The sequence below is a fragment of the Myotis myotis genome, unplaced genomic scaffold (assembly GCF_014108235.1).
Source record: "Myotis myotis isolate mMyoMyo1 unplaced genomic scaffold, mMyoMyo1.p scaffold_m19_p_13, whole genome shotgun sequence".
Classification (NCBI taxonomy): domain Eukaryota; kingdom Metazoa; phylum Chordata; class Mammalia; order Chiroptera; family Vespertilionidae; genus Myotis; species Myotis myotis.
Window position 1 is genome coordinate 48,639,828 of NW_023416317.1, and position 12,164 is coordinate 48,651,991.

General features: G+C 52.4%; 1 protein-coding gene across 6 annotated transcripts; it reads right to left on the reverse strand.

Annotated features, from left to right (window-relative positions):
• Positions 1–1,385: 1,385 nt before the first annotated feature.
• On the reverse strand, positions 1,386–4,566 carry CCRL2 (C-C motif chemokine receptor like 2). 6 transcript variants are annotated; one of them, XM_036333044.1, is made up of 4 exons: positions 4,462–4,566; positions 3,973–4,093; positions 2,974–3,051; positions 1,386–2,473 (listed from the first exon to the last, which is right to left on the reverse strand). In XM_036333044.1, the coding sequence occupies exon 4, from the start codon at positions 2,464–2,466 to the stop codon at positions 1,435–1,437; it is 1,032 nt and encodes a 343-aa protein (XP_036188937.1). In that variant the 5' UTR covers positions 2,467–2,473; positions 2,974–3,051; positions 3,973–4,093; positions 4,462–4,566; the 3' UTR covers positions 1,386–1,434. The 6 variants fall into 6 exon arrangements, with proteins under 6 accessions (XP_036188937.1, XP_036188940.1, XP_036188939.1 ...); XM_036333047.1 differs by having other exon boundaries at positions 1,386–2,525; XM_036333046.1 differs by having other exon boundaries at positions 3,911–4,093.
• Between the last annotated feature and the right edge of the window lie 7,598 nt (positions 4,567–12,164).

Consider the following 12,164-nt stretch of genomic DNA (forward strand, 5'->3'; position numbering starts at 1 on the left):
CTTAAACAATAGAAATTGATTTCTCACAGGCCTGGAGGCTGGGAAGTCCAAGGTCAGGGTGTCAGGATGGGCAGGTTCTGGTGAGAGTACTCTTCCTGGCTTGCAGATATCCACCTTCTCACTGTGTCCTCACGTGGTGGGGAGAGAGAATATGGCAGCTTTTTGGTATCTCTTCCTATGAGGGCACTAATCCCATCTCAAGGGCCCCACCCACATTAACTCATCTAACCCTAATGACCTCTTAAAGTCCCTATGTCCAAATAACATCACATTGGGGGTTAGGGCTTTAACATATAAATGGGGGGGCAAAGTTCATCCATAGCCCCCCACTACGATGTGGAAGAGCCAGTGCTTGCTATAAACTGCGTTCCTATGGGGTCTCCCCAAGTGTCACCTGCTCTTCCTCCCTCCTCAGTGATGGAGGTGAAAGGTTGTGGTCCATGGGCATCTGCATTTCCTCTGTCATCTCTACTTGGGCCATGTAACAGAAACACAGGCACTGGGTTTCCCCAGGCAAACACTTCTGATGTGTTAGTCACAGGCTGGTGAGGCCTGAGGTGTTTGTTTCACTGAAAAGGACAAAACATACACTGTGCTAAACATTTCTAAACCTCATCGTATATGTACTATTGTGAAAGTAGAAAGCAGCAGTAGAAACATGGGAGGCTCACAGGTTGGCGATGTCTGGAGCGGCCAAGAAAACCTAGGGAATTCCCACAGAACGTGTCCCTTCACCTCTACCCAGCGCCTCCAGCTAGCCATTCTTTCAATGATTTGCAAGAAAATGTGTCTAAAAAATGGCTTCTGTATAAACAGGTTGCTTCGCATTTGAAATTCAGTCCAATTGGTTTTGAAAGTACATGTTCATCTCGTGTGTTTTCTTGCCCAGTATTTGGAAGTTTGGCACGCTGGACACAGCACGGGCTCTGGAGCAAATGACACCGAGGTTTGTTTCCCAGCCCGGCCACTCTGTAGCTGTGTGATCTTAGAGATATTTCCGAGCCTCCATTTCCTCCTCAGAGATATGAGACTAATTCCACCCACACCACGGCTGGGAAGTGAGGTATGAAGGAGCTTATGCTCATAAGGAGCCTAGCTCAGCACCTGAGACAAATCCATTGCTCACTTCCCCCTTTCTCAACTGTGTGGATTTCATAGACACACCTGTAAAACAATGAGGAAGCTCTCTGGTGTCTCTTCCTCTGAGGGCACTAATCCCATCTCGAGGGCCCCACCCTCATAACCTCATCTAACCCTAATGACCTCCCAACGCTCCTATGCCCAAATAACAGGGTTAGGGCTTCAACATATAAATTGGGGTTGGGGTGGGGGACGGGGGGGAGCGCACAGTTCATCCATAGCCAAAACATATATAAAACCAGGCATCCAGGAAACAAAAGCGATGTTTATTTGTCCAGCTTGATGGAAGCCGGCTTACAGTTGAGTGGAGTGGTCATGCTCTTCCCATGGCGTATCTTGTGCAGGGTCCTCGGTGGACGGAAGTGGACAGCAGCGAGAGCAGAGGCACCTCCGACACGCCTTGTCGAAGAGTGCGTAGAGGAGCGGGTTCACGCAGCAGTGGGTGCTGGCAATGATGGCCGTCACCTGGACGCTCCTGTCCAGGTGGTAGCGGCTCCCGCAGTCCCCCAGCAAGAAGGAGTCCTTGAATGCAGACAGGAACAGCACCACATTGTAGGGTCCCCACATCAGAAGGAAAACGACCATGATGGCGAAAACCAGCTGGGAAAGGTCAGACTTCCTGAGCATTTTCCCCAGTCGCACAAGGCAAACGATAAAAACCAGCAGTGGGACCAGAAGGCCCACCACGTTCACCTTCAAGGTCAGCAAGGGCTGCCAGGCCGTCCCCTGGCCCGGCAGGAAGTGAGGCCTGCTGCAGGGGCACCTGTCCCCCCGGCTGTCCTCCTGAGCCGTGCACTGCAGGACCTCGGGCAGAGCCAGCAGAGCAGCCACCAGCCAGGCCAGGCCACTGGCGAGGACGCCACAGGCCCTCCTCCTGGCCGCTGGGGACAAGCTTCTCACGTGGAAACACACCAGGTAGCTCTGCAGGGTCAGGAGGGCGTTGAACAATACCTCGCTGTGCAGGCCCACGGAGGACAGTGCCACCAGAACGGTACACGTGGGATGGCCCAGGGTCCCCCCGTGGGAGGCAGTGTGGGCCCGGAACGGCAAGGTGAGCGAGAAACACAGATTAGACACGGCCAAGTTTAGGAGGTAGATGTGTTCCACGTGCCGGAGTCTTTGGCATTTGACCAGGATAAACACCACCAAGATGTTGTCCAGGAGGCCCAGCAGGGACACGGCGGTGTAGAGCTGGGGCAGCAGCTGGGCCGAGAGGACGGTGGGGTCGTAGGAGGGGCATGGCTCGGCGCTGTCCTTTATGAGAGTCTCGTTGTCAAACAGAGGGTCGATGAGGACGTCATAATCCTCGTCGGTGTGATTAGCCATCGCCCGGCTGCCGGCACAGAGAAAGGAGAGATGATGTTATTGCAGCCAGCTGCACGGCCCTGGAGGGAACAGCAAACAGGTGAGGGCCCAGGCAGCACGCGGGGGGCCAGAGGACGCCTGCGGCTCAGAGAGTGAAAACAGACATTTCTTGACCCGTCCCTCCTTCCCGCCTGGGCTGCTGCACCCGACGCTGACACCCCGGGCGAACTCAGGTAAGCGGCTTCTAAGAACTTCATTCATTCTCTGGGTAGAAACAGGAGCCCGCCTGAAGGCAATAGGTAGGAAAGAGAGAGGAGCTCCCACGCGAGAGAACCCAGAGCCAGGGTGGCGGGATCGGCGTGGGTCCTCGTTCCTCCCTGTCTGGGAAGCTGGCTCACCCCCGGCAGCTTCCTGTGACAGGCTGGGAGCTCCGAGTTCTGCTCTCGAAGGACAGGAGCAAATGTCGGCAAAAGCGAAAGCATCCTCCGCCCCACATGGTCTCGCTGGCAAAATACACAGATGACTTACCCTCGGCCGGCCAAGCTGCTGGGACGGGCCTGGGACGGGAGACACCGGCTTCCTTCCAGCCCAGTAGGCGGTCCTGACCTTTAGGGGTGAGAGAAGCCACGGTGTGTCCCTGATAGCTCTGCCCCCCAGTCCCGGGGCTCCGGGATTAACTGAAATAAAGCCCCGTGAAAGCTCCCCCCGACCCCCCAGGCTGTGTCGCAGCCTCCGGGGGAAACCAGGAAGTTGTCGAGTCCTCCACCTCCCCCTGGACCCGCCTCTGATTTCCCGGGCCTCCTGGCTGCCCCAGATAAGGGAACTGCGTTTGGCTGCTGGTTGGCGATACGGAGGGAGGGCTAGGAAGGACCGTCTGACATGTGTCACTGAGCAGGGACCAGCTGCAGCCAAGTGTCACGGTGGCGCCTGCAGACCCAGGGGCCTGATGGCCACCTGCAGCGGCTTCTTAGCATCTGCAGAGCCCACACCTGGAACCCACCCGGGGCTCCCAGAACTTGTAGTGAGGACCCCAGGGACCGTGCTGGGTGTTTCTTGTCACTTTTGGCTGAGGGATGGGGTCTCAAGAGAGGATTTCCCCGGTAGTGGCAGCCACAGGGATATATCCCTTGGGAAGGGGGTGCAGACGTGGGGTGTCAGTGCAGGGAGCGTGGGGCTGCCGTGAGCACCGACAGCCCCACTCCATGGGAGCCGAGGGGTCAGGCGAGCTGTTAGGAGCTGACCCTGCTCCTGGAGGGAGAACCCAGCGCAGGAACATTCCACGGTGAGGACACGGAGGCAGAGAATGTGAGGGTGACAAGTTCAACCCCAGACAAGGCAGGGACGAGGCAGGGTTCGAGGCCGGAGAGAGGAAGCTGAGACAAGAGCCCAAATTTGGAGCGGTGGGCGAAGGTGGTGGGCGGTTGGGGCGGAGGGAGGACGGGGAGGGTTGGGAAGAAAACTGAACTGGGAAGAGGAACTTGACAGGACTGAGCAGTCTGTCTGAACTCCCAGCTCCAGCCTTTGCACCTGTGACCGGCCTCCGGGGGGACCCTCCTTGTGGATTGGTTAGCATGTATGTTGCTGGTCAGATGGCACCCTGTTAACGCCACAGAGGGGTTCGGGGTAGCATTCGATCCAGAACGTGGGCCTGTTAAAATAGAAATAAGGAAAGCATTTAAAGGAAGGAAAAACAAACACAAGAAGGACCCAGACGAACATGTGATCCAGCATTAAATTTAACTCAAAGGGCGACGCAGGCTGCTCCTCCCTGAGCAAGGGTTGGTGCTGGTGGGAACCGGGGCTGTGACCGTTTCCCAGCCAGTCCCCCCGCCCCCCCCGCCCCCACCATGGGCTCCTGTGAGTGAGGGTCACTGTGCCCTGGGAAGCTCTGTCCAGTGGTGCTGGCTGCGGCCCTGGGACCAGCAGAGGCCACCCTTCCTCCAGGGGCTCCATCTCCTGTGGCCGGGCTATTTGGAGGCTCACCAGCCCCCCACCTGCCCCCCACCTCCCCAGAACCTGGAGTGAGAAGGTGATGGCGGCTCTTGCTACTCTATTGCCGGATGCCCACTGGTCGATTGCAGGCCCGGGGATGAGAGTCAAGTCCAACGCTGAGACTTGAAAAACCCCGTGAGTACACGCCCTGCACATGATGCGGTTAAGTGGAGGGAAATTGCAGGCAGGCACCTCGAACGTGTCACGGGATTGTGTGAAACTGGAAGTTTCCCAAGAAAAACCACTGTTGTGTATATTCAGGATCACACTCACTTCCTGGAATTAGCAGCGCCTTCGCTTTCAGTATTATTTTGTTTTGGCTTGATTCCTAGCATTCTGCTTATCCACTGGTCCGTTCCCTGACCTCCCTGGAAGCCCCGGTTAAACCAACCCACTCCTCCCCTCCATTCTTTCTTTGAGTATGTGTTTCTAAGACCAGCTGGTTAACACCATTGAGCCACGAAGACAAGATCCATCACTAGCTTACCGTCTCCTGTCTCAACTCGCTTCCAGAGACTTTTCTAGGAAAAAAAAAGGAAAAATACCCACTGAGTAAAAACTCCCATATCCAGAAGGGTTTCTAGGGCTTTTCATATTCTAAGACCAAGTGCTGACTTAGGGCAATACGACAAAGAATGGAACCCACAAGAATGGAATAGACCCTTGTCTACATTGAGTGAGTTCTGCTAATAATATTTTGCTCTCCTTTTTAAGGATCTTGATTCCTTATAAAATTTTTAATCAAATCATGATTTACTCACACCAGTCAGGGTTTATCTGTGGTTTGGGAAGCCTACCCACTGTCTCTCCTGGTGATCCACTTCCTTGGATATTTGTAGTCTCCATGTGAGTTCAAATTTATTGGGGATTATTTTATCTGCATCAGCTTTGTGTGGCCTGAAGGGGGAGCACTCCCTTCTGGGGGCAGTTTTGCATTTGTTTGAGCCGGAAGCACTAGGGGCATCAATGGCCTGAGATGAGTTTTCTTGGTCTGCTTTTGTGGTCTCCTGTGCTGAGGGTGTTGTAGAATGGAACCTCACATTTGCATGAGGCACAGGTTTCGGATTCCCAGAGGAGATTCTTCCCTCTACTGCTTAGGGCAGCGGCTCTCAACCTGTGGGTCGCGACCCCTTTGGAGGTCGAACGACCCTTTCACAGGGGTCGCCTAAGACCATCCTGCATATCAGATATTTACATTACGATTCATAACAGTAGCAACAGTACAGTTATGAAGTAGCAACGAAAATAATTTTATGGTTGGGTCACAACATGAGGAACTGTATTTAAAGGGCCAGAAGGTTGAGAATCACTGGCTTAGAGCCTAGGCAAGGACTGGTCCACTGTCTCATTGTCTTCTGCCTGTGGGGGTGCATCTCTTCTAGTCCACCTTTTCCTAGCTTTATGCCAGGACATCTCGGTTCCAGCTCCCCATCTCACGTAGCCCCAGGCTTTGCCGTCTGCCCCATGTTGGAGTCACAGTTAGTGGCCTTTTTATGCACGTGGCCTTTGATTTGTCCACACCAGTGGTGATCAACAGGATAAATATCCATTGAGTAGTGTTTCAATGAGCATTTGTTGAAAAGTGCCATTCGTTTATTCATTTCACAGGTATTTCGTGCCAACTGTCCTGTAAGCCTTCCTTTCTCCGCCTCTGTCCACTCTCCTCTACCCTGCTTTATGTCCAGAGAGACTGATCTTATTACTAGTAATAGCAGACCCCCCTTAGCCTAAGATTTTCCGCTGGGTTTGGCCAATGGGGAGTTTCAGGTAGGAGACTGGAGGCTCTTTCCTGGTCGAGTCTCCCTCTTGGTGGGGCAGCTCTTCCCAGACAGCACCCTCCTCTTGGCCTGCGGTGGGAAAGGCGGCCCACTCTCACCAGCACTGAGCCCTGCACTGTGTGCTGAGTTCCCCATCCCCTGTCTCAATCTTTGTAAACAGCCCTCTCACCAGACTCCCCTCAGTTGCCCCACTGGAGTGTGCCACATGTTTTCTAGCAAGATCGCAGGACACATCTCCCGAGAGCCAGGACCTTTGCCCTGGGAGAAAATGATGAGCAAAGTATGCCCATTCCCTGCCCTCATGGCATTGACATGACCATCTAGAGCAGCGGTTCTCAACCTGTGGGTCGCGACTCCTTTGGAGGTCGAACGACCCTTTCACAGGGGTCGCCTAAGACCATCCTGCATATCAGATATTTACATTATGATTCATGACAGTAGCAACAGTACAGTTATGAAGTAGCAACGAAAATAATTTTATGGTTGGGTCCCAACATGAGGAACTGTATTTAAAGGGCCAGAAGGTTGAGAACCACTGATCTAGAGGGATATGGTCAGGTACATAACTGATTATAACCCAGGGAGTCATGTGATAGCCTGGGAATCACATGGGAGCTATGGGGCAGCCAGCCCAGAGGGCCCAGGGGAGGTGTCCCAGGGTAGCTGTCATCTAAGCTGAAAGCCCGAGTGGGCGTTAGCCAGGCGAGGAGTGCACAGGCCTCTTCTCCTCCCTGTTCCTCCCAATGTCTTCTTTTTTCAGATCCTTGAGGGACCATTTACTTGTATCTCAGAGACGGGACAAGGGAAGTGAAAGTAACATAAGGCAGGGTGGAGACATTTTATTAGTCATTGGCGCCTGTGACTGAGTATTGGTGGCAGAGAAAATTGGAGCCAAGAACTTGACTATTTGAGACGGCACTCCCAGGAATGCAGGGCTCTCAGCGAGGGCGTTGCAGGCAGTGGTCTTGTTGATCTAAAGGGCTCCCAGGAGACAACCTGGAAGGGACCCAACTGAGGTGGGACCCAGCAAGGGAGTTCCAACGGAGGCCTCAGCTGATCCCGTGAGGAGCTTTGGGCTGGGCTGGCCCTGAAGCGCTGTCCCACACTGAGGGAAGAGGGCACGGCCTCAACCGTCTCCTGGGAGGGGACATAGCCTGGCAGGCAGGTCCCAGCAGCTGAGGGTGGTTCCCAAGGAGGCGTGCAGCTGCCCCAGCCCCAGCCCCAGCAGCTGGGAGAGTGAGTGCATTGGCCCTAAAGAGGGCATCAGGGCACAACCCACAACTGCACATGCTGAGGGCTCTGGCTTCCCTGCACATTTTATTTTCCCTAAGATAAGAAACAGAAACTGAAGTGTAAAAAACTACTATGTCATAAGACCATGTGCCCACGCTGTGGTTGTGTAGGAGGAGTCACGTGACCGTTGTCCACTTACCCCTCTTGACTCACCGTGGTCATCAGGGCTCGCAGCGTGGCAGGAGAACTGAAACGTCCCCATCCCCACACCACCCTCCAGTTTTCCTCTTTCTCCTTCCTTATTTCATGGGCCACACTCTAGCCTTTGGAGCAAGCATATCAAACTCAAAGGCTAACACGGACTAAATAAACAAGGTTTAAGTTTATGTGGGCCACAAAAAAACAAAAACTTCAATTTTCATAGAAACGTAGGTTGTTTCAATAGAGACATGCTAAATGCAGAGGGCTGAAATAAATGAGTAATCATTAACAAAAAATAATAGAACATTTTAATAAAAATTAATATTTTTTCTTGAACATTAACTTACTAGACACTGAATAACTGCACAAATTAATAAGCGTAACACAAATAAACCTATTTTTCTTGTTCTCCAAAAGCAAAATATTTCCTGTTGCACACACCAAACAAGTCAGTACAAGACTAATGATGTGGCAATTGGCTGCTAAAATATTCGCTGCTGGTATTAGTGGAAAGAAATGGTGCGCCTGCACGTAAGGCGCGTAAAGGGAAATGAATGCAACATGATTATAGTAATCAGTCATTAGCGAACGCTGTAGTTTGTTATTAATAATTATGTGTAACAGGATATTGTAAAAATTAAGTTGTGAAATTTTAATTAAAATGTTTCTTACATACCATTATATTGGCTGGACTGCAAAAATATTCATTGTGGGCTGCATGTGGCCCGTGGGCTGAGTTTGACATGCTTGCTTTGGAGGGTCGGGAAGATTGAACAGTCCCTGGTCCAATATTAACCATTCTGTGAAGAGTTAAGAAATCTTTTCTTATGAACAGAGGTAAAAGGTAATCAACCAAGTAGCATCCTCACTTTAAAAATATTCCCTTTAACAACATTAAATCGTGACAGATTTTAACTGTACAAGACGGGGCTGGGCCCTGGTCCTCAGCCTGGGTGGGTACTCTGGGTCCTCCTGGGGTCAAGGCCCAGGGGGACTGAAGCTGTGCTCCCTGTCTACCCAGTACTCCTCCAGGGAGGGTCCCTGAGGCCCCCCGGAGCCTTTCCTATAGACTCCAAGGACGTGGTTTGAGCTGGCTGCTATCTGTGCACCGGAGTCTGAGGTACCCACCTCTTTCCCATCTCACATATTCAGCCATACCCTCTGGAAAGGATCCTCGGGAAAGGTCCCTCCTTCTCCCAGCAAACCAAGGCCTTCGAACCACAAAGGCTGGTCCTGTCCCCTCCGGAGAGCCCAGAACTTGGGGACAAAGTTGTGCTTTTCTAGGGGCAAAGGGGAAATATGGTTCTCTGTCCCTTTGCTGTGAGTCAGTGCAGGAGGAGACCAGGCAGGCGCTGGTAGGTTATCTTGCTTTTTGGATTGCATCACAGACCCCGTGGATGTTTTTTCCGCTCTTATCTTGCTTGGTGTCTCCGGGACACCGTTGACACTTCCTCTTCCTCCCAGAGCTCTGGCCTCAGCAGGGCTCTGCCTGTCCCACACACCTTCTTCTTCTCCTTGGGGGCTCCTTCTTGTCTGCACTCCTCAGGGTTCTGTGCTGAGCCATGTGTCCACTGCTGGGGCCCCCGATGTGCCCCCCAACCCCTGTGCTCTGCTGGGTCCAAGGCCAGCACATCCAGCTTCTCCCGACACTGCCAGCTGCATGAATTTCTAACTCAACTGTCCTGAACACTGAATCCCTCATCTCATATCCGGGGCCCCAGCCTTGACCTCCCTCCCTGCCTAAATCCAAGTCCTAATGAGTCATTCCCCTGGTAGCTTTCTTTCTTTTAAAAAATACTATAGTATATGTATTTTTTAATTGATTTTAGAGAGGAAAGGAGAGGGAGAGAGAGAGAGAGAAATATCAATGATGAGGGAATCTCATTGATCAACTGCCTCCTGCATGCCCCACACTGGGGATGGAGCCTGCAACCCAGGCATGTGCCTGACCAGGAATCAAACTATGACCTCCTGGTCCATACGTCGACACGCAACCACTGAGCCACGCCAGCTGGGCTCCCCTGGAAGCTTTCAAATGTATTAGCTACTCGCCACTCAGAGCTCTTAACCGTGGCAGAGGCCTCCGTTGTGTCCCCAGAGGAGCACTGCCAAAACTCTGCCTGGGGTCTCTCCTCAGTTTCCCTCTACTCACCAGCTTCCTGTCCCACCTGTTTCTACTCCCTTCTCACTCTCTCATGAAACTACTCACCATTCCCTGAAGTTGCCTCCTCCTGTGCCGGCTTGTTTCTGTTAGGGTCCCTGCAGAAGGTACACATGAGGCCGACAGTGATAAAGAATTAAAATTTATTAGGTTATCTGGAAACCAGATGGGCCGAGCAACCAGGGATGGGGAATCAGAGATTTTAACAGATTCTGGGAGACGTTTTCTGTGTGGAATTCTCTGGGCGGGTCCAGATTCTGGGCAAGCCCTGAAGGGAAAGTTAATGGTCTTTGCAAATACAATGTGGTCTAAGCGAAAGGGAATGTCGCTTGCGAAATGATCTAAATGTCAGTTTCCCAGGGGGAGAGGGTACTGATTCGATTATTTGATCAGGCCTAACATTCCAGCCTTTTTGTTTTATGGAATAGGGACAGAGGTCATTTCCTCCATAGTTATTTTCTGCTGAGAGGGGACGTCGAGATCATATGGGGATGGACTTTGATAGCAGTCGGCTGGAACACTGTACAGATGCCTCCTGGCTGGAGCGAGGGGTTGCAGCAGCATGATTCCCCGAGAGACTGGTTGGTGAAGGCTTGAAGGTGGTCCTGAAGGAAAGGTGAAAAATGGTGCAGAATACAGGGGTCAAAAACATGGATGAGGAATAGGAATGAGGAATAGGGATGTTAATGGTCCTATGAAGGAAGGTAGATACCAATTTATATTTTTTAGCCAGTAGTCCCATGAATTTGCAAAATATGATAGAGCCCTGGTTAAGCCCCTTGTGCCAGTCCCGACACCTGCCAAGATACTGAGGGTTATGAGGAGATGGATTATCTGGAGACAGGTAAAGACTAGTTATTGGGGGACGGGGAGGGGGGGGGGGAAGGCTACGTCTACGTTGGGTGAGAGACTAGAGTACAGGTTCCTGTCCAGTTGATCATCCCAGTTTTGAGTAGAACTCTGTCTCCTGCTAAGAAGGGATGCAGAAAAAAAATCCCTAGCACATGCCTAGATCATTCATTCTAGTCAGTGTTTGATTAGGATGCCAGGTGGAGTTCTATGTGATACCCAAGGCTGAGGAAACCTGTTGAGTGATTTGGGAGGTAAAAACTGGTCCTGAGGCAGCCATAACTGAGGGGACAGCCATGGAGGAGATAAGGCATTTACGGTCTAAGGTAATGGCTCAGCTGTGCAGAGTCAGAGTGAAACCAAGGTAGGCGACTGTGGTTCGGGACAACTGAGCTTTATGAGGGGATGCGTGGTGGCCCCAGTCGGACACAGAGGTAGAACGAGAAAAGAGTGGATGAAGGGGGTGTCTATTAAGATGCTGTGTAGAGGTGAAGTGGCTAATGGCTGTGAGACTAATCCCTCAAACCCCATAATAGAGCCTTAGGAGGGGACAAGGGTCCCAGCAAACTTGGGGAGGGCAGAATCAGTGGCCCCAGTGTCAGTTAAAAAGGCGATCGGCTTACCTGCCCCCACAATCATTCCCCGAGGCTCTGTCCTGCTGATGTAAGTCTGTGGGTCCTTGTCGGGGCCTGGGCAGCTCCAGTCCCAGGAGGTCTGGGAGCTGCACACTGGGTCCAGAGGGTGGCCTTGCTGTAGTGGCTGAGGTCTGACCTGGAGGGGCCAGACTACAATCTGATTTCCAGTGGCCTCCCCTTCTGCACCTTGGGCAGGGCCCAGGTGAGGGTCTCAAGTTTGGGCAGGACCTGGCCCAGTGTCCTTCCTTGTTACACTTGAAGCACAGGCCCGGAGGAGGCTCAGCCCTGACTCACGCTTGTTGGAGGACCGGCACTTCGTTTGGGGTATGTGCATGGGGTGGCTAGGAGCTGAAAGGCCTCCTGGGCCTCAGCCCTGGCCTGATCTCGCCTTTGTTTTTGGATTTGGGTCTTATGGTCTCTATTATTAAAGACCTCAAAGGCCAGGTTAACAAGGTCTCTTTGAGGGGTGTGTGGACCTGTGTCTGTTGTTCGAAGTTTGTGGTGTATGTTGGGGGCTGATTGGGCTATAACATGGGTGTTCAGAAGAAAGGGCCCCTCTGGGAAGATGGGGGCCAGGGGGGTAAATTTCTGTCAGGCCTCTGTGAGGAGGGGGGGAAGAGAGCTGGGTTTTTGTCAGGGCCCTGAGTGATTTCATTAAGTTTGTCATAGTTGACTGCCTTATGGGCAGCCTTTTGAGTCTGGCAATGAGACAGGTGATTATTTGGCTACAGAGCCGGCGCCCTGGAGAATTAACCTGATAGTCCCATCTTGGGTCAGTTCCAACCGGGTTGGCTGCCACGTCCTGTCTATGGAGGGAATGGTACTGAGCTGCTAGCCAGACGTGCTCCTTCTTCTCTGGGGTGAGAGAGG

Excerpts from the sequence above, each read along its gene's own strand:
- CCRL2 (XM_036333042.1), bottom strand. The coding sequence starts at position 2,941 with ATGTGGGGCGGAGGATGCTTTCGCTTTTGCCGACATTTGCTCCTGTCC. Across the intron at positions 2,474-2,843 it reads GTCACAGGAAGCTGCCGGGG|CCGGGCGATGGCTAATCACA; the intron begins GTGAGCCAGCTT and ends CTGTGCCGGCAG.